This window comes from Lampris incognitus, chromosome 10 (assembly GCF_029633865.1).
Source record: "Lampris incognitus isolate fLamInc1 chromosome 10, fLamInc1.hap2, whole genome shotgun sequence".
NCBI classification, from domain to species: Eukaryota; Metazoa; Chordata; class Actinopteri; order Lampriformes; family Lampridae; genus Lampris; species Lampris incognitus.
The window spans coordinates 56,106,573-56,133,891 of record NC_079220.1 but is presented as its reverse complement, the minus strand read 5'-3'; the positions used below and the strand labels follow the sequence as shown (position 1 = coordinate 56,133,891).

At 47.5% G+C, this 27,319-nt stretch overlaps 1 protein-coding gene across 2 annotated transcripts in view; it reads right to left on the bottom strand.

The window, feature by feature from the left end:
- Nucleotides 1–2,940: 2,940 nt before the first annotated feature.
- gas7a (growth arrest-specific 7a) overlaps nt 2,941–27,319 on the bottom strand; it is a 43,999-nt gene continuing 19,620 nt past the window's right edge. For both annotated transcript variants that reach the window (XM_056287522.1, XM_056287523.1), the window contains exons 6-14: nt 24,781–24,870; nt 21,079–21,194; nt 17,930–18,004; nt 17,585–17,663; nt 16,796–16,927; nt 10,729–10,852; nt 5,157–5,236; nt 4,960–5,058; nt 2,941–3,077 (exon numbers count right to left, since the gene is read on the bottom strand). In XM_056287522.1, coding sequence (XP_056143497.1) covers nt 2,964–3,077; nt 4,960–5,058; nt 5,157–5,236; nt 10,729–10,852; nt 16,796–16,927; nt 17,585–17,663; nt 17,930–18,004; nt 21,079–21,194; nt 24,781–24,870 — 909 coding nt within the window. In that variant the 3' untranslated portion in view covers nt 2,941–2,963. The remainder of the gene's footprint in view (nt 3,078–4,959; nt 5,059–5,156; nt 5,237–10,728; nt 10,853–16,795; nt 16,928–17,584; nt 17,664–17,929; nt 18,005–21,078; nt 21,195–24,780; nt 24,871–27,319) is intronic.

Genomic DNA, 27,319 nt, shown 5'->3' with positions numbered 1-27,319 from the left:
GGGATAAACTGAAGGCCAACCCTTCACTTCCCAACTTGGGCTCACTAAACTCAGCCAGGGATTGGGAAATGCGAGTGGACTTAGGCCAGAAGCTCATCTTCCCGACAGAGATCGCAACAACCACCTTGCGACCAGACCTCGTCCTCCGGTCCAATTCTAACCAGCTCGCTTACATCATCGAGCCGACAGTCCCCTGGGAGGATGCAGTCGATGAAGCGTACGAGAGTAAGAAGCTGCGGTACGCCAACCTAGCAGCCGAAGCAGAGGACAGAGGCTGGAAGGTGAAGGTGCGCCCTGTGGAGGTGGGTTGCAGGGGCTTTGTTGACAGCTCCACAGCAAAACTCCTGAGGGAACTAGGAGTCAGGGGGCAGGCCCACAGGAGAGTGATCAAAGAGCTAGCCAACACTGCTGAGAGGACTAGCCACTGGATCTGGATCAAAAGGAGAGACGCCGTCTGGGCTGCCAGGGTGAACAGCTAACCACAGGTCACACACCCAGGACCGATCAACCTGTGGTAGGCCTGCCTCAGCGGAGGGTGTCTTGTGATAAAAGGCCGAAACACCCTGTGATGCTGAGGTACACAACTGATGATGTGTCCTGGTGGTGGCAATGTCACCTTGGCAGACATCTCCAGTTTGATCTCCACTGAATCTGTTGCAGTGCAAACACTAGGGATGTTAACAACCAGTCCTTTTTTGAATCTTGTATTTTCCCCCCTTTTCTCCCCAGCTGTACCTGGCCACTTACCCCACTCTTCCGAGCCGTCCCGGTCGCTGCTCCACCCCCTCTGCTGATCGGGGAGGGCTGCAGACTACCACATGTCTCCTCCCATACATGTGGAGTCGCCAGCCGCTTCCTTTCACCTGACACAGCGAGGAGGTTTCACCAGGGGTGCGTAGCGCGTGGGAGGATAACGCTATTCCCCCCAGTTCCCCCTCCCCCCTGATGCCCTGACTGACCAGAGGAGGCGCTAGTGTAGCGACCAGGACACATACCCACATCCTGCTTCCCACCTACAGACACGGCCAATTGTATCTGTAGAGACACCCGACCAAGCCGGAGGTAACACGGGGATTCAAACCGCCGATCCCCGTGTTGGTAGGCAATGGAATAGACCGCTACGCCACCTGGACGCCCCCAAATCTGGCAAATTTAGATGCATATTACATAGCATGTATGCATAAGCAATAAACCTTTTTATCGTAGCAACTTGAGTTGGTGCATAAGAACAGTGCTTGCAGGGGTGACATAAGACTGATGACACCAGTCATAAGAACAACATGACACCAGTCATAAGAACAACATGACACCAGTCTTATGAACCGACATAACACCAGTCATAAGACTGACATGACACCAGTCTTATGAACCGACATGACACCAGTCATAAGACTTGACATGACACCAGTTATGAACATGAAGGAGTCTTTATGAATGTTCACGACTCATTAAGTGTCATTTGGTCAGTTATGTCATCGTTAATGCAAAGTTGGCGTTGTTTGAGGCGTCGGTGGTGTAGCAACTGGGTGGGGCCGAGCCGCTCCGTTCGATATATTTCGCGCGTCTGTATCTCGAAAACAGACGACTCAGACAACGTCAACTCTAGCCAAAATGACAACTGACCGGCTGATTTCTGATTCCGATTATTTCCCACGTCACTGACCGTGTCCACCCGAGGTCTACAAGAAAGACTTGTGGTTTCCTGCCAGAACACCGAACCACAGCACGGCGTCCATGCAGGTCTTCTTGCTTCCGGCCTAAATGAACACATCCTCTGCAGTGCTTCACTTGTACAATCAACTGATAAAAGCGGGAAGTGTTTGAGGTAATTGGCACCTCCCTGGGAACGTGTCAGATAGTCACCACTCGCCACCGTGCAGTGACATTTGTGGAATGTTGTCCCTTCGCTATTAAACAAGCACCAGTGTACGAACGCTTCAGCGGCCTGCGAGACACGAGACAGCACAACACATCTAGTTTGTATGTACAAATGTACACGGCTGCAGAACAGAACATGTCAAGCACATTCCAGGTGTATGACCGTTAGGCACTAAAAGGTGTTCGTTGTCACGCGGATCATGTTCTTCCTCTGCACTCACCCAGACCAGACCTGGCCTGGCCTGGGTTCAGGTTTTCCACAGGTTGTGCCTGGTGGTAAGTGTAGCGAGTTGTCATTGCTACACTTCTTGTGTGTGTGTTTTCCCTTGGAGCTCAGTTGAGGTTAATGTAAAACAGCAGTACACCCTACTCTATCAGCGTGGGTAAAGTGGGTAACTCTGACACAGTACACCACAGTATACCACAGTACACCACAGTATACCACAGTATACCACCTCGCAGTAATACAATCTGTCAACCTGCGCTACGCCGACACAACCACCGCCGTGACTCCACAAACTGCACCTGCCCATGTACAACAACAGCAAGATACTCAAAACATGCCTCTCCACCAAAACAAACCAGCAAAATAGGAAAATATACCGTTCCCACTCAGAGACACTTTTCACTTTTCCTTTTCCATATCTAAAATAAAAGTTTATATCGATAATTTGCGTTTCTTCCATTTTACCCTCATTAGAAATGCCTGACTAGAAGTGTCCTGAATAAAATCTAAGCTAAACAATTCAGAGTACACAGCATTTTTAAGTCTCAGCTTCACAACAGGTAAACAATAAGATGAGTGAAGTGGCGTCCGATGAGCTAATGCAGATTATAACACTTAAATGGAGAAGGAACATGCTGGTATACTTCTGCGGTGTGTCCACTCAGGTTCTCGGTCATGGACGGAAGCTGCATTACACATGAATTGCCCTCCACCTAACGTCCGAGACACGATGAGCAAAACCCACGGTGGCCCGGACATGCACGGCCCTGGATCTGGTGTGAAGGTGCCCAGGGGTTCTTGACGCTACGGAGGCGCTGCTATCGAAAGTTAGCGTGGCTGACTCCCAGGGGGGTGCGCTCTATATGTCCATGTCCACGGGCCGCACTTCACCCGTCTTGTGCTCTTTGACCCACAGCTCTCGGTCTTTTGCTGGGTCCACACTCTGGAGCAGCTGGTCCACTGGCTCCACCATCTGCCGGCACAAACCCAAACACGCTGTGTTATAGCCATGCTAGAAGGTTAGCACACTGGTCATTATTAAGGTACCGTCTTGGATACAGTATGGTCATCGCCTTATCCAAGTCTCATGATGGCAGCATCAGTGATAGCAATAGCATTTTTTGGGGGGGGGGGGGTTTGCCCCTTTTTCTCCCCAACTGTATTCGGCCAATTACCCCACTCTTCCGAGCCGTCCCGGTCTCCGCTCCACCCTCTCCGCCGATCCGGGGAGGGCTGCGGACTACCACGTCTCCTCTGATACACGTGGAGTCACCAGCCGCTTCTTTTCTCCTGACACTGAGGAGTTTCACCAGGGGGACGTAGCGCGTGGGAGGATCACGCTATTTCCCCCAGTTCCACCTCCCCCCAAAACACCCCCCCGAACAACCAGAGGAGGCGCTAGTGCGGCGACCAGGACCCATACCCACATCTGGCTTCCCACCCGCAGACACAGCCAATTGTGTTTGTAGGGACGCCCGACCAAGCCGGAGGCAACACGGGGATTCGAACTAGTGATCCCCATGTTGGTGGGCAACGGAAGAGACTGCTATGCTACCCAGACACCCCCAGCAATAGTATTTTTGCAAATTCGCTGACCTATAAGCTCCAACACTGTATATTGTTGTTTTTGTTTGACGTAGTAACCTCTATGATGATGCTGGTAACCACACCAGTGCTTGACTACAGTAAATCCCAGAGATACCTTCAAAATTAAACTTCAGGTTCACTACCGATGGTGAACTATCTGCTAGTAAAGGTTCTCTACGGCCCTGTTCTGCCACATCTGCTTGTTAGCCACGTCGTCACTTCTTTTTTTTTTAAACTCACCTCCACCTGCTTAATTCTGCATTTGGCCGCTATGGTGACCAATCATCAGCTGTCAATCAGCTGATGATTGCTTATGGCACAAAACAGGCTTGTACCGTCTCATCAAGAATTTACTTGACTCACTGGATTATTTTACTCATTTGTTGAGCACTTTCCCTACCATTGAGTGTATCTTTCAACAAAGCTATATATATATATATATATATATATATATATATATATATATATATATATAGAGAGAGAGAGAGAGAGAGAGAGAGAGAGAGAGAGAGAAAGTATTAAAAAGGGCAGTTGTATGTAAATCATCAGGGTTGTAGCTTTAATTTAGTCACAAATTCATTGTGAGCATTAAACAGTTGACTGAACTCCAGCTGTTGTTTTCCAAAGCTCTCTTGCTTCAGAAACTTAATCCCTCTGTGCGGTTTTCTGTACTGATATAGTTTGGAATTAAGAATATCATCCACCCTCTTGGGAGAACAAAACTGAAGAAGCACTGGAGTATGAAGGAATGCCTGCTCAAGTCCTACTATAGAGTCTCTCCACTAGAGGAGGCTGTCATTTTAATGGCGTCGGCCTTGCCAGCTAGCCAGCCACTGCAGAAGTGCTGCTGCTCTAATGGGTTGCACAACCCATTAGATGTAAAGGTGTTGACACCACCCAAATGAGTGAGGTACCTTTACGCCCCTGGGTGTGCAGAAAGGGGGTGACAGCTAGTCTAGGGATTGCTTCCTGAGAAAAGGGAAACTGATATAACGGGTTGTGATAAAATCCTTCAGTGGTACTGTCACTCTTGCCAAGGTATGCAGCTCCACCCTACACACAAATCCCCTCAACGCCAGCTGTATCAGTGGAAAATCTGAATCACTGTGAAGTGTACCATCACATGTTACAGACTCAAGATCAGCTTTGGTGCTGAGGTATTTGTATGTTAATGTTCAGCGATAGTCCTGTCATGATATGTCAATCCAAGCGAGATTATTAGTGTCTGACTCAAAAGGGATGGAGAGAAAAGGGGACACAGAACTCACACTTTGGTTGAACATGTCAGTTTCGTGCCTCAGGGTTGTGTACTGGCGAAGATGCTGTTGAATCCACTCAATACGGTCAACTTCCAGTTTCTCCAGCTCCTGAATGGTTGAGAGACACTGACGGTTGATACAGGAAGCACATGGAAATACTACAAAATATCAACGCCGGTTTTTGTCTCAAAGGGAAGGTGGTTTACCATGCTCGTAGTGACCATTTCCTCAAACCACTTGGACTGGGTTTGGTTATACAGATCCACACAGCGCATCAGGTCATCTCCTGGAGAACACAGACAGAAACAGCTGAGGGATCAACAGCGGCCAGTCCAATAGGTTTTGACAAGAACATATACATATTTTATTTTTTTTGTTGCATTTTTGAAAGCACTGAATGATGAGCCGTTGACCAACATTCATCATGGCACAAAGAAAATAATCGGATCCTCTACATTTTAGAACAGTTGGCTGGCATTTCAAGGAATTCGGTGTTGGTATTATCGACTGGAGCACATGTGCACGGGATCTTTAATGATCAGTAGGGGGCGTTCCAAATGCATCCCTACCTTGGTTTGTTCTGTCTCGACTGGTACGTGCCATTTGAATTTAGATGTCTCCAACTTTTTGGACTTACAGAAAGTGGACTTAATACTCCAGTACAGGGACACTGGTGTGGTCTGTAGACTATCTGTCGCGTATGTGGGGAGACTGTGGTGACGAAAGGGAAACCTGCGAATAAAAACTGTCTTTAGGTGTTCTCTAATTTGGGATTATTTCTAGAGCATTAAAGTGATATTAAACTCTCCCTCTTGCCGGGGACCCCTTGACCCCCTATAGGAATCAGGAACACTTTATTTGTCGTTTCATTTCATGCACTTGCGCACACGAAATGAAACAAAATACTGTTTCCCGCAGCCCACAGCAGTACAACACAAAGACAAAAACACATCCAAAAACTACAAGAACGCATCCAAACTAACACATATATCCAAACTAACACCCAAACTAAAAAAAAAAACACTGTCCAGGGGAACGAACGCCAGCCAGGATGACTGTCGGAACTGCCGGTCTGCATGGGCTAGCAGTTAGCTTAGCCTGCCCCGCTACGGCATCCTGTCAGACCACCCTCGGTGTTTTCTCTTTGGGCGTAACTCCAGGCAGGGCCGTGGTCCTTGGGCCCACAGGACGCAGCAGACCAAGCTCTCCCAGCCGATTCAATACCAGCTCTCCCAGCCAGACACCTTCGAAACACCTCCCCGCACTCCACACGACAACACTAAAAACACCGTCGAGGCTAGGCAAGGCCACCGCCAGACCGCCCTCGGTGTTACTGGAACTGCCGGTCTGCATGGGCTAGCAGTTAGCTTAGCCTGCCCCGCTTCCGCGTCCTGTCAGACCGCCCTCGGCGTTACCTCTTCAGGCGCAGCTCCGGTCGGGGCCGTGGTCCCTGGACCCACAGGACGCAGCAGACCAGGCTCTCCCTGCCGACCCAGCGCCAGCTCTCCCAGCAATCAAACCAAGACAAACTGAGACGCAGACGTGGACAAAGACACTGCATGAACGGTACTGGGTGAGGCCTCTGCAAACGTGGATTCGTGCCACCATCTTCCCCCACCGGAAGCGGAGAATAGGACCCCGTCAGTCCCTAGGCTCCACCTTGAGATCCAATCGCATTTCAGCACAGTTTATTATGGAGGGATGGCACATTCAGCAGATGAGTGAGATGCTAAACCAAATAAAGATCAAACTTGCGAACCTGCTTATTAAAACCTCAGGCTGTGCAATCAACACATTTAACTTCCATACAGATGTACGCTGTGAAATATGCCTGAGAGCTGTACTCTGCCTCAGGTGTTGAGAAAGCATCGCTTTCACATAAAGCAGACATCAGTAAGCGGATACAATAAATCCATGCAGATTTTTTTCTCATGCATTATTATTTCAAATATTAGTTATATTATTCATTAATATTTCCCTCTGGAGTCATGCCTTTCTGACTATTGTCTATATGTATGTGATAAAGTTCACATGGTAGGGTTGGGCGATATGGACCTAATCCATCCATCCATCCATCCATTATCTGAACCGCTTATTCTGCTCTCAGGGTTGTGGGGATGCTGGAGCCTATCCAAGCAGTCATTGGGCGACAGGCGGGGAGACACCCTGGACAGGCCACCAGACCATCACACAGGACCCACACACACACACACACACACATTCACAGTGACAGTTTAGTGCGGCTGATTCACCTGACCTACATGTCTTTGGACTGTGGGAGGAAACCCACACAGACACGGGGAGAACATGCAAACTCCACACAGAGGACGACCCGGGACGACCCCCAAGGTTGGACTACCCCGGGACTCGAACCCAGGACCTTCTTGCTGTGAGGCGACTGCGCTAACCACTGCGCCACCGTGCTGCCAATTATTATTAGTTTTAGTATTAGAATTAGTATTTGTATTAGCTTTATTATTAGTATTAGCCTTAGCATTAGCATGACCACGGCATAAAGCAGCACTGGTATGTAGAATTGAGCCCAAGGTGTCTAAAAACACTTCATGCTAAATAGAAGCAGGCTGCTAAAAACTACAGGGCTACACTGGTAAGGGCGGTAAATTGCCAGGAGCGGTTCAATTAACCAAGCTGAAAAAGTGAGAGAAGTTATGTGCTTTAGTGTGTAACACCCACTCTTATTATATACACCTGTAGTGGGAACTCCTCCCCCCCTTTTTTTTCCCCCTAATGGCCAATTACTCCACTCCTCCGAGCCGTCCCGGTCTCTGCTCCACCCCCTCTGCTGATCCAGGAGGGCTGCAGACTACCACATGCCTCACCAGGGGGACGTAGCATGTGGGAGGATCACACTATTCCCCCCAGTCCCCCCCCCGAATAGACACCCCAACCGACCAGAGGAGGCGCTAGTGCAGCGACCAGGACACATACCCACATCCGGTTTCCCACCCGCAGACACGACCAATTGTGTCTGTAGTAATTGTAGTAATTCTGTCTGTAGTAACTGTGTCTGTAGTAACTGTGTCTGTAGTAACTGTAGTAACTGTGTCTGTAGTAACTGTGTCTGCAGTAACTGTAGCAACTGTGTCTGTAGTAATTGTAGTAACTGTGTCTGTAGTAACTGTGTCTGTAGTAACTGTAGTAATTGTGTCTGTAGTAACTGTAGTAACTGTGTCTGTAGTAATTGTAGTAACTGTGTCTGTAGTAACTGTAGTAACTGTGTCTGTAGTAATTGTAGTAATTGTGTCTGTAGTAACTGTAGTAACTGTGTCTGTAGTAATTGTAGTAACTGTGTCTGTAGTAATTGTAGTAACTGTGTCTGTAGTAACTGTGTCTGTAGTAACTGTAGTAACTGTGTCTGTAGTAATTGTAGTAATTGTGTCTGTAGTAACTGTAGTAACTGTGTCTGCAGTAATTGTAGTAACTGTGTCTGTAGTAATTGTAGTAACTGTGTCTGTAGTAATTGTAGTAACTGTGTCTGTAGTAATTGTAGTAATTGTGTCTGTAGTAACTGTAGCAACTGTGTCTGTAGTAATTGTAGTAATTGTGTCTGTAGTAATTGTAGTAATTGTGTCTGTAGTAATTGTAGTAACTGTGTCTGTAGTAACTGTAGTAACTGTGTCTGTAGTAACTGTAGTAATTGTGTCTGTGGTAACTGTACTAACTGTGTCTGTAGTAATTGTAGTAACTGTGTCTGTAGTAACTGTGTCTGCAGTAACTGTAGCAACTGTGTCTGTAGTAATTGTAGTAATTGTGTCTGTAGTAATTGTAGTAATTGTGTCTGTAGTAATTGTGTCTGTAGTAATTGTAGTAATTGTGTCTGTAGTAATTGTAGTAACTGTGTCTGTAGTAACTGTAGTAACTGTGTCTGTAGTAATTGTAGTAATTGTGTCTGTAGTAACTGTAGTAACTGTGTCTGTAGTAATTGTAGTAACTGTGTCTGTAGTAATTGTAGTAACTGTGTCTGTAGTAACTGTAGTAACTGTGTCTGTAGTAATTGTAGTAACTGTGTCTGTAGTAACTGTAGTAACTGTGTCTGTAGTAATTGTAGTAATTGTGTCTGTAGTAACTGTAGTAACTGTGTCTGTAGTAATTGTAGTAACTGTGTCTGTAGTAATTGTAGTAACTGTGTCTGTAGTAACTGTGTCTGTAGTAACTGTAGTAACTGTGTCTGTAGTAATTGTAGTAATTGTGTCTGTAGTAACTGTAGTAACTGTGTCTGTAGTAATTGTAGTAACTGTGTCTGTAGTAATTGTGGTAACTGTGTCTGTAGTAACTGTGTCTGTAGTAATTGTAGTAACTGTGTCTTTAGTAATTGTAGTAACTGTGTCTGTAGTAATTGTAGTAATTGTGTCTGTAGTAACTGTAGTAACTGTGTCTGTAGTAACTGTAGTACTTGTGTCTGTAGTAACTGTAGTAACTGTGTCTGTAGTAACTGTAGTAATTGTGTCTGTAGTAACTGTGTCTGTAGTAACTGTGTCTGTAGTAACTGTAGTAACTGTGTCTGTAGTAACTGTAGTAATCGTGTCTGTAGTAACTGTAGTAATTGTGTCTGTAGTAACTGTAGTAACTGTGTCTGTAGTAACTGTAGTAATTGTGTCTGTAGTCACTGTGTCTGTAGTAACTGTGTCTGTAGTAACTGTAGTAATTGTGTCTGTAGTAACTGTAGTAATTGTGTCTGTAGTAACTGTAGTAAATGTGTCTGTAGTAACTGTAGTAATTGTGTCTGTAGTAACTGTAGTAATTGTGTCTGTAGTAACTGTAGTAACTGTGTCTGTAGTAACTGTAGTAATTGTGTCTGTAGTAACTGTAGTAACTGTGTCTGTAGTAACTGTAGTAATTGTGTCTGTAGTCACTGTGTCTGTAGTAACTGTGTCTGTAGTAACTGTAGTAATTGTGTCTGTAGTAACTGTAGTAATTGTGTCTGTAGTAACTGTAGTAAATGTGTCTGTAGTAACTGTAGTAATTGTGTCTGTAGTAACTGTAGTAATTGTGTCTGTAGTAACTGTAGTAACTGTGTCTGTAGTAACTGTAGTAATTGTGTCTGTAGTAACTGTAGTAACTGTGTCTGTAGTAACTGTAGTAATTGTGTCTGTAGTAACTGTAGTAACTGTGTCTGTAGTAACTGTAGTAACTGTAGTAACTGTGTCTGTAGTAACTGTAGTAATTGTGTCTGTAGTAATTGTGTCTGTAGTAACTGTGTCTGTAGTAACTGTAGTAACTGTGTCTGTAGTAACTGTAGTAATTATGTCTGTAGTAACTGTAGTAACTGTGTCTGTAGTAACTGTAGTAACTGTATCTGTAGTAATTGTGTCCGACCAAGCTGGAGGTAATACGGGGATTCGAACCGGCTTTTGTGGGGACTTTTTAACCTTTTCACGGTTAGAAAGGCAAATGAATAAACCTTTTTGGTCTTAGCCGAAGTGTTTTTGCCAAGCAAAGATCCACCGGCAATCTTTGGTCATTCAGTTAGATTCATTTTTTGGGTCTACGTCAATTGTTCTTTACCAAGTGTCATCAAGAGCTAGACACCAACCAACCACACCAGCAAGCTTCATCAACCAACCACACCTTTAACCAGACAGGTGATTAGTCATTACTTTAGCTAGCTGGAATAGTGTTTGGATTGTGAGGAAAACCTCCACAGTTGTGACCCGGCTCCCAATGGCTCTGAATGGTTGGTTCTGAACCATCCATCTGCACTTGGGAACAGAAGTTCCCTGATCCAACTCCCTGATCCAGACCTTCAGGGCCTCTCACCTGCTTGTGTGGATTTCCGCCGTGCCTTCTTTATATCCTCCTCTGTCTTGTTGCTGAGTTTGATCTCCAGTTGTTGGGTCTTTACCTCCAGATCCTTCTGCCTATCTGCCAGTGCCTTGCGGGCCTACAGTACCACACACACACACACACACACACACACACACACACACACACACACACACACACACACACACACACACACACACACACACGGTAGAATTGCATGTGTGACTAAATTAACAATATGAGTCATTCAGCTTAATCCCCAGATTTGCCTCTATTACAAGGATAATTAAAGCCTTTTCATGTCGGCTACCTGTTTCCTCTCTCTGGTCCCAGTCTCCCCCGTTAATCTGGTCTCAATTCATGTAAGCGAATCCTATCTCATAGTCTTGTTTGAGGCTGCTCTACAAGGTCATGGTGTAACAGTGTTTGAAAGGGAACAAGCAATGCTCCTTTAATCCATAAAAATCACTTTTTCAGTGGATGACAGCTAAAATAAAACACAAGGGATGTGCTCGACTAATTCATTTACTCTTAAAGCGGCGTAGAGATGTTTGTTTAGAGACTGGGGATGATTGAATGGCACGAATTCGAGGAATTGGACCTAAAGGAATCAGACAACGAATAACGCGTTCAAATACAGTGGCATGATTCTAAGTGAATTTGTGAAATAGGATGGCAACGAGGAGGTCCAGAGGACTATGATTTAAAAAACAAAGTTCTGCATGTGTCGCAGCTCTAAAATAAACAGTGGTCCTGAAATCTGAGAAACAAACTTGTTCTTTTATACTTGTGTGGACCTTCTTTGACTCCTGTGGTAGTGGGGTGTGGCTCATCTGCAAGCAGAGACAGGTACAAGCCACTGTGCACAGCCTAGCTCAGCTGTCCTGGACCTGATGGGGCTCACGCCAGAAGGAGGTGCCGGTTCAGGACACACAGCCTGGAGGACGTCGGCCGCCCCTTCATCCTGGCGCGGCAGCTCCCCAACATGGTGAGATGGTGGCTACAACCAGGCTCAGACAACATCAATGACATCATCTACCGAGTGGCACTGGAGCAATTCGTCGCCTGTCTGACCCCTGCAACTGCCGACTGGGTCCAGTGCCACGGTCCTGAGGGCATGCCCAGGGCCATCGCCCTGGCAGAGGACCACCTTGCCCTTCCCGCCCGGGACTGACCGGGCGATCCCGGCTCCGAGAAGGAGATTACACACACACGCACCCACATAGACATCCACGTAGCAATACATGCCCCCCACACCTCATCCCTGGTCCAACCCCTCCCTCTTCCCTAATCCCCAGGGCCCATGTTCAGCATCTGCCCTCCCCGACCCACAGGGGGCTCCTCAATCATCAGGCCAGGAGTGCTGCCAGTGCAGGAAGCCGGCCCACAGGCAGAAGGAGTGCCCCTTAATGGAGGTGGACCAGGTGGTCTGGGTTCTTGGCCCGTCAGCCCCCTCGCCTGGTCCAGATGGGAGATACAGCACACTGGTATGTATGCAGAGGGGTTTATATTAGGCTTTGGTGGACACAGGCTGCACGCAGATGCTCATCCACCAAATCCTGGTTTGGGCCGGGGAATTTTTAGAGGCATCATGATTAAGAAATTCGGTGTGTGCATGGGGATATTCACAAGGATCCGGTGGTGGCCAACGAAATAATATATCGGGGGGGGGGGGGCATAAAGTCCAGGCCATGGTTAGTTCCCGCCCTTTGTGGCCCCTTTTATTAGGCTGAGTGAAAGCCGGGGTGGTGTGACTGGTGTGCAGTACTAAGTGGTGACACAAATCCCCCTCGCATGTCTCGGGGGAGTCGACCATGGCTCCAGTGGTCCGCCTAACAGAGGACTTCCCCATCAAGCAGACTCGGGATGACACACTGTGCTTCGCCTTTGACCGTGTGATGACCACCGATGGTCAACAGGTGCACATAATGCCGTGTTCACTGCACCATATTTTGCACTTATGAGAGACCGGTTAGGGCGGGACGGTGGCGCAGTGGTTAGCGCGGTCGCATCATAGCAAGAAAATCCTGGGTTCGAGCCCCGGGGTAGTCCAACCTTGGTGGGTCGTCCCTGGTCGTCCTTTGTGTGGAGTTTGCATGTTCTCCCCGTGTCTGCGTGGGTTTCCTCCCACAGCCCAAAGACATGTAGGTCAGGTGACTCGGCTGTACTAAATTGTCCTTAGGAATGAATGGGTGTGTGTGGGCCCTGTGATGGCCTGGCGGCCTGTCCAGGGTGTCTCCCCACCTACCGCCCAATGACTGCTGGAATAGGCGCCAGCATCCCCACGACCCTGAGAGCAGGATAAGTGTATTGTATTTAGAAATCACGTCAGGACACAGCGCTGTCGCTCGACACAACCTCTCCGTGGCATTCTTTATTTAGACTGACACAGCATCAAAGGCATACATAACAAAGTGGTCTAGATAACGGATGGATAGAGACTGGTTATACCAAGTGAGTCCTGACACTCAAACTGGATCTTCCCGGCGACCCATCACAAACCCATGGCAGGCCGTCTCAGTTACAAAAAAAACACGACCAAATAACGGCTCTCAATCTGGATATGCTGTCTATTGACAGACACGTTTCGTAGAATAGCATACAACAGAATACTCTTTACTAGTCATTTTGCACATACATACAAATGAAATTTACTCACTGCATTTAACCCGTCCTAACCGCATAGCTAGCAGCAGTGGGCAGCCGCCGTGCTGCACCCGGGGACCAACTGCAGTTATTTCTTCCCACTGGCCTGGTCAGGGGAACAGACGGGAGTACTGACCCTAACGTGCATGTCGTTTTTGAGCTTCAGACTGAAGAGGCCACTTAGATGAGTGATGAAACGTATCTGTCAGTAACCGTTGTGTCCAGATGAACTGACTCAACCTTCTGGGGTTTTCTCACCTGGATTATTGAGCATGCCTCAAGACAAATAACGGCTGTTTTACTGGTCGGGCATTCACAGCAACGTGTGTCGGTGGTGTGCGTCTTGCTGGAAATGTCAACTGGTAAACCTGCCGGCAACCCCAAAACTGCCATTGTGCCCATTACTGTTAATTGAGGTCCTGTTTGAGCATATCGGCACGGACCTCATCGGGCCAATAGATCGGAGCACTCTGTGCTAGTCATAGTGGATTACGCGCCGCGCTATCCCGAAGCTGCGCTGTTGCACAACATCTAGGCTAAAAGCGTTGCGCAGGCCCTGTTTCATGTAAACTCCCATGAAAGAGACTCTGACAGACCAGAGCACATCGTTTATGTCACATACAGTATGCAAACTATACAAATTATTGGGCATAAAGTCGATCCGCATGAGTGTGTATCACCCCCAAACAGACTCGCTCATGGAGAGATTCACTAAAACTTGATCCATAGGTTCGTGCACGAGGCTAGCCGCAGTTGGGATGAGTGTTGGCTCCTCTGTTATTTGCAGTGCGGGAGGTGCCCCAGGCCTCCACGGGGTTTCCCCTCTCGGAGTTGCTGTTTGGCAGAATATCGAGGGGTGCGTTGGACCTGATTAGAGAAAGCTGGCAGAGCAGTCCATGTGCCAGTACATCCTGGACCTGAATGCAAAGCTCCATACACTGGGGCGGTTAGGACAGGAGAATCTGCCCCAGGCCCAGGGACGGCAGCAGTGCCTGTAGAACAGCAGCACGACTACGCCAATGTGCACTGGAAGAGAAAGTCCTCGCATAACTTCCAACATCCAGCTCCAAATTGCTCGCTAAGGGGCAAGGACCCTTTATGGTCACACAGCAAGTGGGGGGGATGTAGACTACGAGGGTGAACATAATGAGGGGGGAGGTCTAACACAGATTTACCACTCCAACCTCTTAAAAGCATGGAGAGAGGCAGTCCTGGTTTCTCTGGCCGTGGTGGTATCAGAGAGAGGAGATGAGTCGGGGCCGGAGGTACAGAAATCCAAAAATCCTGCCTCCCTCCGTTGTGAGAACCATCGTTCATCCCTCCAGAAAGCCGAGGTCGCTGCACTGCAACAGCACTTTGTAGACGTGTTCCCCCCCCCTGCCAGGACACACAGACCTCATACAGCACTGCGTAGCGACATTTCCAGCTGTGCTCCCACGTCCCTACCGACCGCCCAAACACAAAAAGAGAACTGTTCAGGAAGAAGTTACTTTGGCTGTCGGCCAGCTATGGCCCTGGCCCGAGTCGGGTGGTGGGGGTATATGGTAGTGGGTTGTGGCCGCAAGTGGAGAGAGAGGGCATGGGGCGCGGGGGAGCAGACGCGATGCGTGGCTGATTACTGACCAGTCTCAGGTGTGCCAAACTAACAAACCGCCTTTTATATTCTGCTGTGGGTCCTGGACTGTCACCAGCACTTAATGGGCAAATGCACCCCCTCTGTTCTGGCTGTACTGTGCAGAAACCGCACCGGTCCTCTGAATTCAGGGTAGCTGCTGTAGGCCCGTTTATGTCCGGCACAACTCAATTCTGGCAAAAAAAAAACCCAAAATAAACAAATAGATGTTGCGGTCGTTTATTGTCAGCTCAACTCCAGCCCAACTCTGTTGTCACGTGAAGAAGGGACAGAGACGCCACCACGTGTTGCACTTAACCACAACCATCACCACTAGGGGGGGTGCTAAGTGAAAGATGGCAGGTTTGAATATAGGGAGCACAAGAGAAAGTCATTAGATAAAGAACAATCATTTAATCTATTCTGCCGAACTTCAGCGAGTTTATAACATGTAATTCTTATCTCTGTTACACAAACACAGGAGACACAGTACAGAGGAGAGACAGGGAGGCTCCCGGCATGGAGAGGAGACTCCAGCAACGCTGAGCACCGGCCCACGCAGCGTGTGGACAAGGACATTGTAAACAGACAGAAATGCAAACTCTGTGTTTCCACCAAACCTGAGTCTGTCCTTCCCCAACACCCCCCGTGTTGCCGCAACTACATTCATTCCAGTGGCGGCTAAAAAACTTTTTTTTGGGGGGGGGCACAATTTAATTTGCTGCAGCACACCTGACAGCTGCTTTTATGTCCACACAGTCACAGAGTTATTACGAAGGACAGTGTAGCCTATAGATTTTATCAGGGTTTGTAGACGGTGGATGATTGACAGTCGAGACGAGGCGTGGTGGTGGGTGTGATCATGACTGACAGCAACGAGAATCGTCCAATCACATTAGAGCAAAAAACAGTAAAACAATACCAATTCATTGCCAATAAAAGTGGGCGTGTCTGGGGTGCACAGAACTGCGCCCCCTGGAAAATCTGAAGAAACCAATCAGACGGCAGCCTCAGGTCACCTGCTCGCCACAAGTTCGAGGGCTTACATAAGGTATGGTTTGGCCGGTGCCCCTCACCCAGGAAGTATATGTATTCAGACAGAAATCAACCAAATACCATTTGGACCTGTATTTAATGGCTGCTGACAGGCGCTCACAGACTGACAACATTTGTATTTCATCATTATTTGCGTTATACAACTACATTATATTTAACATGTTTAAGTAGATTTTCATCTCTTGATGTTTGAAGGGAGCGCGCCCCAGCGCCCTGTACTGGCCAGCTGCCACTGATTCATTCCCTAGCCCCTAACTCTAACCTTAACAATCAGAACTACATGCTTAATCCTAACCCTTACCTCAACCTCATCCTAATTCCAATTTTAACTCCAAACCCAAATCCTAATCCTAAAAAAGACCCTCGAAGAAGGGAGGACCGGCCAGAATAGCCTCACTTTGCAAAATGTCCTTATGCTAACAGTTAAAAACTCAAAACTGGTCCTCACAATGTAGATGAACAATGCACGAATACACACCCACACACACACCATTTGACAAGCCAGCTCACCATTAAATGGATGAGGGAGGGATAAATAAGAGTCTATATTGGCACGCAGTGATGGGACAATGTGTTCAATTGGTGCTACAGGCGTTTTGGAGACATAGCAGTCCAACATGAGTCAGAGGGCCAGCTGTTAAGTGTGGTGCATCTGAGCAATCGGCCTAATGTTTCACATGACTCGGGAGCAGCTCCTCTGACTCTCGTAACATTCAGGATTTACACTGACATGCATGGCTCCAGTACCTTCTCCACACTCGCATAGCGACTAGCTAGCTGCTTCCTGAGGTCTGCGATGTGATGGTCGTACTTTTTCAGGTCCTTCTTGAAGTTGTCGGCCCTGAAGGTCAGCAAGGGCTTCTCCACCTCACTGTGGAGCTGTGGAACACAAGTCACATAGCTGCTAGTGAGGAAACTGGCCTTGATAAAGCAGATTTGTCAGGTTATAGAAGTGGGACACCTAAAACCTATGAGTGAACACTATACCTCAAATGTAACGATGCCTAATGAGAAAGCGCTGGTAATGGAATGCAAACACCCACCTTGAAGAGTTGCTGAGGCGTTTTTTTGGCGCCAGTTTTACTCCATCTCACCAGAAACTCGTAACGGGAAAAGGTTTGCACACTTTTTCGGGCCAAAACAATGTCATGCAAGCTGCTTACAGGAAACTGAGAAAACACTAACATGCACACACACACACACACACACAAGCCTTCAAAAGGCTGCAGGGGGCTTTTCATGTTACCTGTGCCCTCCACCCATGATGAGGTGTAGCTCAGTCTCACAGCTCTGTGAGCCAGGCAGGGCGAGTTTTGCCTGTATGCCCTTGGCTTCACAACCCTATCCTCATTAGCTGCAGAGTTGAGGGCTTTACAAATTCTCGGGACTTACTGCTGAATGAAGCCAGTGCAGGGTTTCTGCACGAGTGGAGGTTGAATTAATGATCTGATTATTTTAAACGACTTAAAGGGAACTTTTAGGTTCAACAGAAAAGGTGTTGTTGTTTTCCCCCCCACAGATGGCGAGAGACCGTACCTTGTTGGAGAACTTTAAATGGACTTCAGCCTCGTCATGAAGACTCTTCTTCAGCTGCACCCAAGCTTCTCCTAGAGTCCTGCAAAGGGTGAGATGCTCGGCTGAGAGCTCTCCTCAATAAATCACCTTACATACTTTTCTTGTGGGTAATGTTAAAAAGTAAAACACATTTTAGGTATGCCCTCAAAAGCATTTCACATGCACCAAAAACACTCTGGGGTGGGATATAGCGGTGTTTCTTTTTCTTTTAAACAGTTCTGCCTTCAGACCAGGGTTTGTCGTTTAAGTAGTGAGACGGCGAGTCAACGTCTTCGAGAACGTGGTGTTATCGCCACAGTCACTCACCCCTCCTCCTGCGAGGCCAGCGGGCTCAGCGACAGCTTAGACAGGTTCTTGGCATACTCCTCTTCGATCTTTATCCTGAAAACAGACAGCCCTGTGTATGAAATGCTGTGGTGCCTGGCTCAAGGGCTGGCTGACACGCTGCTTCAGTGAAGCTGAAAACTGTGGAAGCGCAGTAAATTACACCGTTTTCAGCGCGCACCGGAGCAGACGACCGAGGCTACATCCTAAACGGCAGACACAGTCCTGACCTCCACCTCTGTAACGTCACCGCACGAGGCAGGGGAACTAACCGGTGACACGAGCAAGATTTCCTATTTACTTCCTGTGTGACGGAAACCGGAGACTTTACTCATTGCGTCGCCGTCCTTGTCATTCAGTCCCTCCACCAACTTCACATGAACTATCCCCACCTGAGCAAAGCAGCCAGCGAGAGGCCACACAGCCCATCCTCTACACCAGCGTTTCTCAACCGGGGGTCCGCGGACCCCTAGTGGTCCGTGGCGTAATTGCAAGGGGTCCGTGAAAATAAAGTATCTTTAAAAAAAAAGATCCTATGACATTTATAGAAATAGGATTATTTTACTCAAATGTGACTGAGACCTTTATCTACCTAAACTATAAAGGGTAACAGGACTTGTTTCTCTAATTACATCTGTTTCAAAAATGTAATTTATTGTATTTTAATAAGAGATCTCGCTCCCATTTGCATTGTTAAAAGTTACTGCATAAGAATTCTGTTGTTATATATATCTGAAAGTTACTGAATACATATTCTGTTTTGTTACATATATCTGAAAGTTACTGAATACATATTCTGTTTTGTTACATATATCTGAAAGTTACTGAATACATATTCTGTTTTGTCACATATATCTGAAAGTTACTGAATACATATTCTGTTTTGTTACATATATCTGAAAGTTACTGAATACATATTCTGTTTTGTTACATATATCTGAAAGTTACTGAATACATATTCTGTTTTGTCACATATATCTGAAAGTTACTGAATACATATTCTGTTTTGTTACATATATCTGAAAGTTACTGAATACATATTCTGTTTTGTTACATATATCTGAAAGTTACTGAATACATATTCTGTTGTTACATATATCTGAAAGTTACTGAATACATATTCTGTTTTGTTACACATATCTGAAAGTTACTGAATACATATTCTGTGTTGTTACATATATCTGAAAGTTACTGAATACATATTCTGTTTTGTTACATATATCTGAAAGTTACTGAATACATATTTTGTTGTTACATATGTCTGAAAGTTACTGAATACATATTCTGTTTTGTTACATATATCTGAAAGTTACTGCATAGGAATTCTGTGTTGTTAACTATATCTAAGTTACAACTGAAAGCTCTTATTTTTGCCCCAAAGAGTGAATAAATGCTATAATGCAATTTAAAATGCAGTTTCTACTGTTTCTATCAAATTGCAACCCCCCTCCCTCAAGATCAGGTGGAGGGGTCCTCAGGGTAGATCAAAAATCCGCAGGGGGTCCAGGACCCCAAAAAGGTGGAGAACCACTGCTCTACATCAGCCTGCTCCCCACAAAAAGCAAGCCACCCGCCCAAACAACGAGTAAAGGCCAGCAGTGAATGTTTGTCTGCGTACTGTAACTGCATGTACTGTAAGGCCATCAGATTTGGGAGACAGGAACCCCTTGAATAAAATGGGAAATTACAGTGAAAGGACAACATTCCTTGACTTTGCAGGACTAGCAAGTAGGAGTTAGCATGTTGTAGATCTACGCTGAGCTCATCCTACATAGACGAGACGTAACGTCGACCTCTCATTACCCACTACCCTGAGACTGACCGACCCAACTGCAGCTTCTGAGAGGCTTGTGGCACACGATCGTTTAGTTTCACAAGCTTGCTGGGATCCTTAAAGGCTGTTAGCTTATTCATCCAAGTGTCATTCGTCACGTCTTCATCCACACGCCCCCCAGAATGATGAACCGGAGGTTCAAATCCCTGATCTTTCTTCCAACTCACGATGGCAGAAATTATTTAGCACGTGCTGGAATTTTATAATGAAAGACTCAGCGGCATGAACACCGATTTAAAATCAAGACGAGCTTCTTGTCGGAAACACAAAAGATCTATACCAGAAATAATTTGGGGATAAAGTTGGCAGTGGTGAGTGGAAGGAACTCGTTATTTTCTACAAAGTGAGAACATCATTTTTTAGCACGACACAGAGAAAACATATTGGATGTAATATATAGTAAATATCACTGCTCTTATACAGTTCTTTTTCTTTTTTTTGACCCCCCCCCTCATCCCCAACTGTACTTGGCCAATTACCCCACTCCTCCGAGCCGTCCCGGTCTCTGCTCCACCCCCTCCGCTGATCCGGGGAGGGCTGCAGACTACCACATGCCTCCTCCCATACATGTGGAGTCACCAGCCGCTTCTTTTCACCTGACAGTGAGGAGTTTCACCAGGGGCACGTAGCGCGTGGGAGGATCACGCTATTCCCCCCAGTTCCCCCCCTGAACAGGCGCCCCGACCAACCAGAGGAGGCGCTAGTGCAGCGACCAGGACACACACCCTCACCCAGCTTCCCACCCACAGACGCAGCCAATTGTGTCTGTAGGGATGCCCAACGAAGCCGGAGGTAACACGGGGATTCGAACCGGCGAGCCCCGTGTTGGTAGGCAACGGAATAGACCGCCACGCCACCCGGACGCCTGCTCTTATACATGTCTACCTGTAATGGGCGGTGAAAGCCAGCCCCGTGTGGGATGGAGACGTGTCCCCAGTTGGGATGGTTTGAAGGCAAGTACCTGAGCTTTCACATGAAAATGCTGGACTTGACCCCAAACGCGGGACAGAAACAGATGATTATCTCAAATTATCCACGGCGCCACGTAGCTGAAGGGCAGAAGAAGACTGGGATGGATTATGTATACCGAGATGGCACGGTGATAACGCCACTCTGTTATCGACACATTAGACATGCCTCGACATGAGGCGGGCGGGCGGGCGGGCGGGCGGTCGGCAGCTAATAATAGCCCGTTCTCCTCGCGGCCTTAACGACGCACCCGTCTCCCCTTGGTCGTGTCAACAAACACCGGAGCGCCTCCAGCGATGTCCAGACACGACGCTGTCGTGCATGTTACCTCTCGTGGATGAACTCCGCCATCTCTTTCTGCATCTGTTTGCCTTTCAGTTGCTTCTGCAGCAGGACCTCGAAACCGGCCACAGAGGTGGCCCCCTGGGGGTCTTTCTTGTCAGCCTGAGGGAGAGGAGACCATCAATCAGGAAGATAGGAATTAAATTCACGGACAGAACGTCAAACAGCCCCCCCCCCCCCGTGTTGCTTACGCTGAAGTGTGCGTGGGGCGGGGGGTCGAGCATCAGCATGGAGGAGTGAGTCAGGAGCCATGTATGAATTTGTGAGTCACACGTGCATGTCGAGGAGGGCATGCGTCGGTGTGTGTAACGGTTTGTGTGTGTGTGTGTGTGTGTGTGTGGGACAGAAAGCCTAATGGGGCTCAGCGAAGTGTAGCACCCTCTCTGGTTTGTGATGGGGACTTGATGTGCTGCGTCACGTGGAACAGCGGGGCCGAGCTTATTTAAAACCGTAGATTTGAGCAGCAGGTCATGACATGTACACACGTCATTGTAAATGACCACAGGGAAACTGGACCAACAGAAGTGAAGCAAAAGGAAATATTCAGATTCTCAGCATGTGTTGATACTTTTCAAATGTAGTTAAGTAGTTTTTTTCCTAGATATAATCTACTACTACTACTACTACCACTACTACTACTACTACTACTTTTGGCTGCTCCCGTTAGGGGGCGCCACAGCGGATCATCCGTTTCCATCTCCTCCTGTCCTCTGCATCTTCCTCCCTCACCACATCCATAAACCTCCTCTTTGGCCTTCCTCTTCTCCTCTTCCCTGGCAGCTCCATATTCAGCATCCTTCTCCCAGTATACCCAGCATCTCTCCTCCACACATGTCCAAGCCATCTCAATCTTGCCTCTCTTGCTTTGTCTCCAAACCGTCCAACTTGAGCTGCCCCTCTAATATACTCGTTCCTAATCCTGTCCTTCTTCATCACTCCCAGTGAAAATCTTATCATCTTCATCTCTGCCACCTCCAGCTCCTCCTCCTGTCTTTTCATCAGTGCCACTGTCTCCAAACCATACAACATAGCTGGTCTCACAACCATCTTGTAAACCTTCCCTTTAACTCTTGCTGGTACCCTGCTGTCGCACATCACTCCTGACACTCTTCTCCACCCACTCCACCCTGCCTGCACTCTCTTCTTCACCTCTCTTCTGCACTCCCAGTTACTTTGGACAGTTGACCCCAAGTATTTAAACTCATACGCCTTCATCACCTCCACTCCTTGCATCCTCACCATTCCACTGTCCTCTCTCTCATTCACGCATAGGTATTCCATCTTGCTCCTACTGACTTTCACTCCTCTTCTCTCCAGTGCATACCTCCACCTCTCCAGGCTCTCCTCCACCTGCACCCTACTCTCACTACAGATCACAATGTCATCTGCAAACATCATCGTCCATGGAGACTCCTGCCTGATCTCGTCCGTCAACCTGTCCATCACCATTGCAAATGAGAAAGGGCTCAGAGCTGATCTTTGATGTAGTCCCACCTCCACCTTGAACCCATCTATCATTCCAACCACACACCTCACCGCTGTCACACTTCCCTCATCCATATCCTGCACCACTCCTACATACTTCTCTGCAACTCCTGACTTCCTCATACAATACCACACCTCCTCTCTCGGCACCCTGTCTTATGCTTTCTCTAAATCTACAAAGACACAATGTGACTCCTTCTGGCCTTCTCTATACTTCTCCTTCAACATTCTCAAAACAAACATCACATCTGTGGTGCTCTTTCCTGGCATGAAACCATACTGCTGCTCGCTGATCATCACCTCTCCTCCTCTTAACCTAGCTTCTATTACCCTTTCCCAAATCTTCATGCTGTGGCTGATCAACTTTATACCTCTGTAGTTGTTACAGTTCTGCACATCACCCTTGTTCTTGAAAACCGGTACCAGCATGCTTCTTCTCCACTCCTCAGGTATCTTCTCGCGTTCCAAGATTGTGTTAAACAATCTAGTTAAAAACTCCACTGCCATCTCTCCTAAACATCTCCATGCCTCCACAGGTATGTCATCAGGACCAACTGCCTTTCCACTCTTCATCCTCTTCATAGCTGCCCTCACTTCCTCCTTGCTAATCCGCTGAACTTCCTGATTCACTATCCCTACATCATCCAACCTTCTCTCTCTCTCATTTTCTTCATTCATCAGCCCCTCAAAGTATTCCTTCCACCTTCTTAGCACACTCTCCTCGCTTGTCAGCACATTTCCATCTCTATCCTTGATCACCCTAACCTGCTGCACATCCTTCCCAGCTCGGTCCGTCTCTCTGACTATCCCACTTCTTCTCTGCCAACCTCTTCCTCGGTATACTTTGCTGTACTTCCTCATTCCACCACCAAGTCTCCTTGTCTTCCTTCCTCTGTCCTGTTGACACACCAAGTACCTTCCTAGCTGTCTCCCTCACTATTTCTGCAGGGGTTTTCCAGTCATCTGGCAACTCTTCACTACCACCCAGTGCCTGTCTTAACTCCACCCTGAACGCCACACAACAGTCTTCCTTCTTTTTTCCTCTTTTTTTTAGATGTAATATTGTTTCTTATTTCTTACACTGGGCTGTCTTGAAACTTCTTGGCACTACACAAAACAGAAATTTCTGGGTTCCATGCAAGCCAGACACCTGAATGGAGTTTACATTTCCTGTGTTTTGGTTTGGTTCATATTCCACTTTCCTTCCACAGCCCACTGACTTACAAGTTTGGTAAATGGAGAAATCCTATTTTCCCATTGTGTGTGTGTGTGTGTGTGTGGGTGCCGTGATGGGCAAGTGTTGTATCCAGGGTGTCTATTTGCCCTTTATTCAACACCTGATACACCATCAAACACGATGCACTCAGACTCAATTATCAACACAGGATAACCAATGTTACACTAAAAAGCTCCATCGTTGACCAGAAATGCTTGACTGATCGATTTGACCCAACTTCCCAACTCTTTAAGTTGGGAAGTTTATGGAAATGGGAGGATTGTTGGACCAGCTAGGAAGCTGTGTAGAGGAGCAGAAATAACAGTGGTAGTGACCACACACGCCCCCACAGCCCTGGTGAGAGGCATACCGACTGCTACGTATTCAGATTTGTCTTCTACACATCCATCCATCCATCCATCCATTGTCCTAACCGCTCATCCTGCTCTCAGGGTGGCGGGGATTCTGGGGCCTATCCCAGCAGTCATTGGGCGGCAGGCGGGGAGACACCCTGGACAGGCCGCCAGGCCATCACAGGGCCCACACACACACACCCATTTATTCCTAGGGACAATTTAGGACCGCCAACTCACCTGACCTACATGTCTTTGGACTGTGGAAGGAAACCGGAGCCCCTGGAGGAAACCCACACAGACACGGGGAGAACATGCAAACTCCACACAGAGGACGACCCGGGACGACCCCCAGGTTGGACTACCCCGGGGCTCGAACCCAGGACCTTCTTGCTGTGAGGCGACTGCGCTAACCACTGCGCCGCCCTCTTCAACATATAAACCATATTAATATTCATTCAAAGGGAAGACTTGAAGTTTTTTGATTTGACCGATCACCTTACAAGCACGGCCATCTCAAAAAGACCGACAAACACTGAAATATCTGAAACCTTTTGGATCACCGTCGGCTTGGGGTGAAAAAAGAGAGGCGGTATTTTAGTGCAGTTTCTGTAAGACCTAAATGTCCTCTTACCCAGAAGTAGTCGCAGTAGCTCCATTCCTCGGGCTTGAGCAGCTGCTGCTCCGGGCCTTCTCCGGGTAGGGGAAAAGTGACACAGTTGATCTGAATCAGAGAAAGATTTAAAGAAACAAAAACGAAACCAAGACTGAGTCCGTTTCAAAAGGTAAAAGTTTCAGAGTTAACAAAGGGTGACGGCTAACAGCTGCGGCAGCGGCGAGGTTGGGGTCGGTGGTAGTTTGGCATGACATCATCTGGAGAGTGAGGTCATACTGTAGCCCCCCCCCCTTTGTGTTTCGCTGGTGAGACAGCGAGAATCAGTATCAGAAACACTTTATGTGTCATTTCATTTCATGCACTTGTGCACACGAAAGAAACGAAACATGATTTCGCCCAGCCCACAAACACAAACACACATATCTCAAAACTACTACAAGAACACACATATCCACACTAACACATACATCTAAATGAAACAAAAATAAATAAATAAATCACTGTCCAGGAGAACGGACGCCAGCCGGGATGACTGTCGGAACCGCCGGTCTGCATGGGCTAGCAGCTAGCTTAGCCTGCCCCGCTTCTGCATCCCATCAGACCGCCCTCGGTGTTTCCTCTTTGGACGCAGCTCCGGTCAGGGCCGGAGCTGGGCACACCAGGCTCTCCCAGCCAGTCCAGCACCAGCTCTCCCAGCCAGTCCGGCACCAGTTCTCCCAGCCATCAAACGAAGACAAACTTAGACGCAGACGTGGACAAAGACACTGCATGGACGGTACTGGGTGAGGCTGCTGCAAACGTGAATTCGCGCCGCCATCTTCCCACCCATCAGAGAGGCGTGCACAAACTCTTATGGCGATGTTGGTCATCAAGATGGTGACCAAAAGGCTATCAGACAGAGGGAATCAGAGAGAGGGAAGAGAGCCACATGCACCCGCTACAAACAAGAGGAAAATCTCTATTTAGGACCAGACACACACACACACACATCAAATAAATTAGCTTTAGGCACTTCGTAATGCATATGTGCTTTTGGAGACAAACATAAGCAACACTCAGACTGCATACACACACTGTCGTCCACACTGTCTCCAGTTACTCTGAGGGCTGTTATTATGTCATGGTGGCCATCTGTGAAGCCTTCCTCCTGGCACAGCAACATGCCCTCTGTGCCATTTCAGCCACTACTGTAAACTACACAGACATACAAACAAGATGTTAAAGGTATGCACACACACACACACACACACACACACACACACACACACACACACACAAACCTTGCTTACCGAGTTAAAAGCATGAGCCCGTCACACCTCCAAATTTGAACCAAGGACCAAAACGGAACTGGGGCATCTTCAGTCTTTGAGCTACAGATTTTATTTATGTAAAAATGTAAACCTGAGCTATTTTCTCATTTAAAACTGTCAAAGAATAGTCAGCATGACCAAAGCTGAAGTTTCCTTTGAATTGTCTGATCTGTTCACGACAGTCTTACTCAAGCGCTGAACACTGCTGCTGCGCCGCCTGGTCTGAATAAATCCCATCAATCATCGCCGGGCCTGTGACGGAAATCACAATGAATCGCACATTTCTGGGGTCGTGAGCTGAGATTCTTTTGCTTGTTTGCATTCTGGGTCCTTGGTTCTGATGCGTTAATGGCGCTTCCCTCTTGGCCATCGACAGACTCTGCATGCTAAGACCCACAGAGGGAGTGAGTTTTATTGACAAAGAAACACACCGGGAGAGGAACAACAGCACACCAACCCTCAATAGAAGCACAAACACTGGAGACACCTTCTTATCTAAGGCAACGGCGCCGTGATTTACACTATGTGCGAGTGTGTGGAGAACCATCACTTTGTTCATTTTCTGCCTGAGAGATCACACTGATTGTCATAGGCACCAGATTTTCCATTACACCAGCTCCACATCTGTTATGAGCCATTGTTTATCTGCCTCCAACGTCTCGCAGAAAACGAGACCATTTATCTAAAGCAAGTCTGTCTCCTTAACGGAGTGCTCCTTTTGGGGCTTTTTGAGCGCTCCAGCGGAGTTGGGACTCAAACATCAGTACAGATTCCCTGCCGTGACACAGAGAACCTCAATGAGCGATGAATGCTTGGAAGAGTCTGGTGATGAGGGGGGTGATTTTGTGGATCTAGGATGGAAACTCGCTTTGATGAAGACAATGCAAGCTCCCACGCTGGGACTCGAAAGGTTGTGGCCTGCGAATGATTCACAGTGTACGGTACAACCAGTCCCAGTTTGCAGGATTAACACCGGGACATTTTGTCCTCATAAACATGTACTACCGAGGATATTTATGCAGACTACACAGCTATAATGCTGCGTTACACACTCCGTAGCTCTTGTTTTGCTTTTTTCCCCTTTGCTGAATAGACAGAAATATTACACGAAACAGCGGGATCAAGTGGCCCATGAGCAGCATTTAAAACAAAAAGCTCTACACACCACACTAGTCCACATCCCTCACTAGCTCGCTCACCCACTCTCTCACTCGCTTGCTCACTCGCTCACCCCCCGAATCACTCGC